Source organism: Bombus impatiens, unplaced genomic scaffold (genome assembly GCF_000188095.3).
Source record: "Bombus impatiens unplaced genomic scaffold, BIMP_2.2 scf_0481, whole genome shotgun sequence".
In the NCBI taxonomy this organism is placed as follows: domain Eukaryota; kingdom Metazoa; phylum Arthropoda; class Insecta; order Hymenoptera; family Apidae; genus Bombus; species Bombus impatiens.
The window spans coordinates 217,343-222,045 of record NT_176900.1 but is presented as its reverse complement, the minus strand read 5'-3'; the positions used below and the strand labels follow the sequence as shown (position 1 = coordinate 222,045).

The window sequence follows — 4,703 nt, the reverse complement described above, 5'->3', positions numbered from 1 at the left end:
CACACACGCTGCCCGTTGAATTTCAGCTTGTCCATCGGACATTTCGGTTGTCCAGGAACCTGTTCCCATCTTCCCATGAATGAATAGCGCTCGCGTTTGAGAAAAATCCACACAAAACGCGCGCCGGACTATATATCACCGGCATAAAAGGACGAATACGATCGCGTCGATGATCGTCACGTTTATCGTCGATTTCGAGGCCCGTTTTGCGAATAGTTCGCTCGTCGCCCATGCCGCTCCGTTGCCGCGTCTAATCGTCAAGCTCGTTTCATCAAACCGATCGATTTAAAGACACGGCCAGTCGGTCCCTCGTTACTTCTTCCACATCGTATTTATCGTATAAGATGTACAGCGAAGTTTTATTCGTCGCATGAATACGACGTACTTGGACTCCTCCGCCTTTTCGTTTCTTTTCCGGCAGTATACGTTACTTTAAGGTGTACCGTGTTCAGAGCGAATATCGACACAGTACGTGGATTTCTACCCTTCTGTCACCTGTATCGAATACTTTTCGTAATCCTAACACAAAATGTCTCGGTTAATAAAAGTATCTGTTCCCGATAATTTGGCGTGAAACAACAAATTAGAAAAGAAGAAGAACTACAACCTATTCCGCCAACAAAGGCATTAGAAAGTCCTGGATGGCAGTTTTTCGGCCAGATGGGTGTACCGTTAGGTGATTACCGGGACCGAATTCGTACCTAAACCTAACGAAGACAAAAGACCCCGTAGCCCATTCCCTGGCAATTGTTCGTCATTGCCGGTGACCCATTTTCAAAGTCACTGGGGACAGCGTGGAGATCAGCACAGCTTGCTAAGGTGGCGAAAGCTTTCACGATGGAATTCGACCGTGTTAAAAAGCGCCAGGGAAGTGGAGAAATAAAGAGAGAGTTGTAGGTTGTGCGTTCTGGTGTTTGCTGAGTCGGTAACCTTTGGGCTTGGCACCACCAAGGCCGGACTTTTCAACGTCGTAAATCTCGTTTCGAATACCCTTTTCCTGGGACGTGTCTACCTGCGGTTCTATTAGCAGATTTTTTATTAGCAGAACGTGGAATGAAACGTTACACGAAATTCTAGGATTCGTTTTCATGGCCGCTTCTGTTAACGCGCTTCGACCACGAGATACGATCGAACGTTGGACTATCCTATCCTTCTCTTTCCCTGTTTCTTTCTTTTTTTTTTTTGGAAATAATGGTAACGTGTTTTTGTCTTTTTCTAGTTGTGTTTTCGATGTTTCGAAAGAAGGTTCCTCGCCGAGAATCGGCTACTTCGTATGCCGTTCGTGTTACTCGGAATGGCTGAGAAGATGTGTGTTTGGAATTTAAGGCGCAATGTAAGGGAGTTTTATGTGCACGGTGGATGTTATGCAGGTGGATGTGGATGCAATGGGAATAAGGTTAATGCACGTGAGTGAGTGTCGAGAAATTTACTGTTTACACTTGACGATGCGCGCGAGTGCGATCGGATCTTTTTATTCTAATTCTTTCGCCGAAACACGGTAAGGGAGTAGTTGCGGTTGCTCTCGAAAGTATTGCGACGCTTGTACGATCCTTCTACGAATGTATTACACGGGGAACGTTTTAAAATTTCGTTGGCGTTGTACCGAAACGCTCAACATCCATTAGTAGCCGTTACTTTACGTTCGATAATTAGAAGAAAAAGTTGCGAAATTATTTGAACGTTTACAGGATCCTTTCACGAGTACGTTATACGGAATTGAAGCTCAGTTAGTAAATATCATTTTTAATAATTATAAGACACTGATAAGTTCGATAATGGACATGTTTTTTTGCAGAATACAAATTCTCCATGTATACGCCGAGCATGATCGCGGCGGCGAGCGTCGCAGCGGCCCTCCACGGTCTCGATTGGACAGGGAAAAGCGGTTACGGGCTGGCCGGCCTCCTCGACGAGTTAACTCGCATCACGGCTATCGAACAGGTTTGTCCTCGTGTTGATATTATTTCACGACGCCCGAGAGAAACCTCGGATAGCACTGTCAACGAGTAGATATAGTCGCAGCTTGATTTGCACCTGGTTTATCCGAAATGTCGGAAATAAACGTTGCGTGACAGGTTCTGTGTGTCTGCTTCTATGTGAGATTTCTCAGATATTTTTAATTAACAAAGTTCAATTGCAAAGAGATGCATCGAAATAGCGGAATCGAAGGACCTTTCGTCAGATTCGATTTACGATTTAAGGAAAACGTTTAAGTGAAAAAAAAAAAGAAAAAATTAAATTTAAAACAAAGATCTCGAACATCGCAAATGGTTCGTTCTCGTTAACATATGGAGCACCTATCGGTGAAGTTTCACGCATGGATGAACGTCGAAATTATTCGATGTTTCGTCTTTCGTCGAACTGCGTTAGAAATATAAAAGACAAACGTTTAAAAAACCACGTGGAGAGGTTGGTTTTCGCTTTGGTTCGAATCTGGACGGTTGGAGATTATGAATGAACAGAGGGGCAGGTGGCCAACATAGTTCTTGGTATACGTTCCTTCCTGCTTCTAAACACATGTGGTCGTCGAAAATATTGCGCTTACAGGACGTAGACCCCATGCCGAGCCATTCACGCGTGCACTTTATTTGCACTCGACGCATTATGAATGTATAGTCTGCGCGTGTTTCGAATCGTCTTTTCCCTTTCCCGTCACGCTGTGACTTTTTTCCCCGTAAACATGTGCCCGACACCTGCTACACTCCGCTCATCAGCACGTTTTTGCGCGACGTCTTGGCTGGATTCGCGAACCATCTCTCGAACTGCTTCTTGGAACTTTCTCTTGTCGATCAAAATTACACGCTAGCTCGATTAATTAATCGAATTGTCTTACGCGTTCCTGTTCCTTCGGCCGTGCAACAAAATTCCCTAACGATTCATAAATCGATCTCCTTCTTTCTAATTTCTAACAAGAATCGTAACAAGTATTACGTTCTGTAACTTATAATCATTATATTCCGCAAAATCTATCAATCTCGATTCCCAGGATAACCTGTCCGACCCGCTACGTTTCTCAGAATGCCCCTGATTGAAATATTAGAGCCGTATCTAAGAAGCCAATTATAAGACCGATCGATGTTTTCCTCTTCTTTCAGGACTACCTGCAAGGTTGCCTGGAGCAAATCGAAGAGATGGTATCTGAAGCAGTGGGTGCCGACGGTACCGGCGGGAACGGCCATCAGGTGACCGGATCATCTCTTTCGGGCACGTCGCAGAGGCCTCTGGGGGACGAGATAACCAGCCAGGAGAAGATCCTGGAACACGAGAAGGCGGGCACGCCGACCGATGTGAGGGACGTCCATTTTTGAGAGACGCCGCTGAGGGAAACTCTGGCCAGGGTGACTCTCTGCTGAGCCTAGAGGCCGAGGAGCGAGCGATGCCCAGCAGCGACGACGACAACGACGACGACGCTGAGGGACCCACGGCCACGAAGAGAATCAAGAAGGACGAGGCAAAGTTCGAGCTGAAGAACGCGCGAGAAAATTCTTGAAACGCAAAGAGTATACAACGCGCACATGCGCGTGCGAAAGACACATAGATATATAAAATACGTTGTGTTTGCTCGACCGAATCGTCGTTTGGTTTCCCTTCGTCACCACTGTGAACGGAATCGTCTTTGAAGAAAGAGAGACAGATCTCGAAACGTGTTCGATATTTTAGTGTTCTGTACGGATTCTGTAGATTCATCGCGAAGATTCGTAAACCCAAACGCGGGACATCGACGGACTATAGGGACATTTTTCTTTTCTTTTTTAAACAGCCACTTCCCTTCGAACGCACGTTCGATTGTTCGCTGATCGTTGAGCGACTCGCGAGCAAAGGAGCGCTATCTTTCGTGGGCTCGACTGGCGGAGAGAGCACGCGATCGATGGAAAAACACGAAACAATTTTAGTCGATCTATCTAGATAAAGCTATCGAGTATACGTTATAGTTTTTACTCGGAGATCGAGCAACGATCAATGCCGAGGCGTTGTCCCAAAACGAATCGTAATTCCGCGTGCACAATTTATATATATATATATACACATATATATATAAAATATATATATATATGTATGCATGTGTGTGTGTGCTCGCGTGTGTGTATGTATGTGTGTATACATATATGCGTATGTATATGCAGAGGGTCGGATAGCGAGCGCGAGGGTCCAAGGTCTCGATGGGCCCCCTTTGTTATTTAGTTGTACGCGTTTTTATTCGCGAATATCCGTGTGCATCCGATCGTTCAAGGCATCGGAATTGGTTTTGTTCTCAATTCATTGACAGAGACTACGTGTCGTCTCGTATCATGATCTAGAGTTTTCCGAGACTTTTTTCTTTTATTATTACAATAATTTTTTATTTTATTTTTTCTTTTGGGATGGAACGCCCTCTATTGGCGTTGCAGCGTGGAACGTAGATCGATCGAAGATGCGGAACTTGAAAAAGTCTGAACTGTTTTTTATACTTCCGTTCGAGACAATGATTCGATAATTTAGCCCTTTGAAAGTTAGATTTCATTTTGCAGAAAGATGTTCGTTGGTGCAAGGAAAGGTAGCAAGTAAGAGTAAATCGTTTGACTAGGAAGTCATCGTTTGACTAAGTCGAATGTGAAATATTTGAGCGTTGTTTATTTAAGTATCGAATGTTATACAAAATAGAAAGAATCGCGAGACACGAGCGTGTACTCCATTCTCGCTTCGTTGTCTCTCCACCCCCCCCC

General features: G+C 44.7%; 1 protein-coding gene across 1 annotated transcript in view; it reads left to right on the top strand.

Moving 5' to 3' along the window:
• Positions 1-4,023, top strand: part of LOC100744328 (G1/S-specific cyclin-D2) — a 46,181-nt gene extending 42,158 nt beyond the window's left edge. Inside the window, exons 4-5 of the mRNA XM_003490883.4 lie at positions 1,796-1,941; positions 3,096-4,023. Of these exons, the coding sequence (XP_003490931.1) occupies positions 1,796-1,941; positions 3,096-3,308 (359 nt within the window). The 3' untranslated portion in view covers positions 3,309-4,023. The remainder of the gene's footprint in view (positions 1-1,795; positions 1,942-3,095) is intronic.
• The last annotated feature ends 680 nt before the right edge of the window (positions 4,024-4,703 follow it).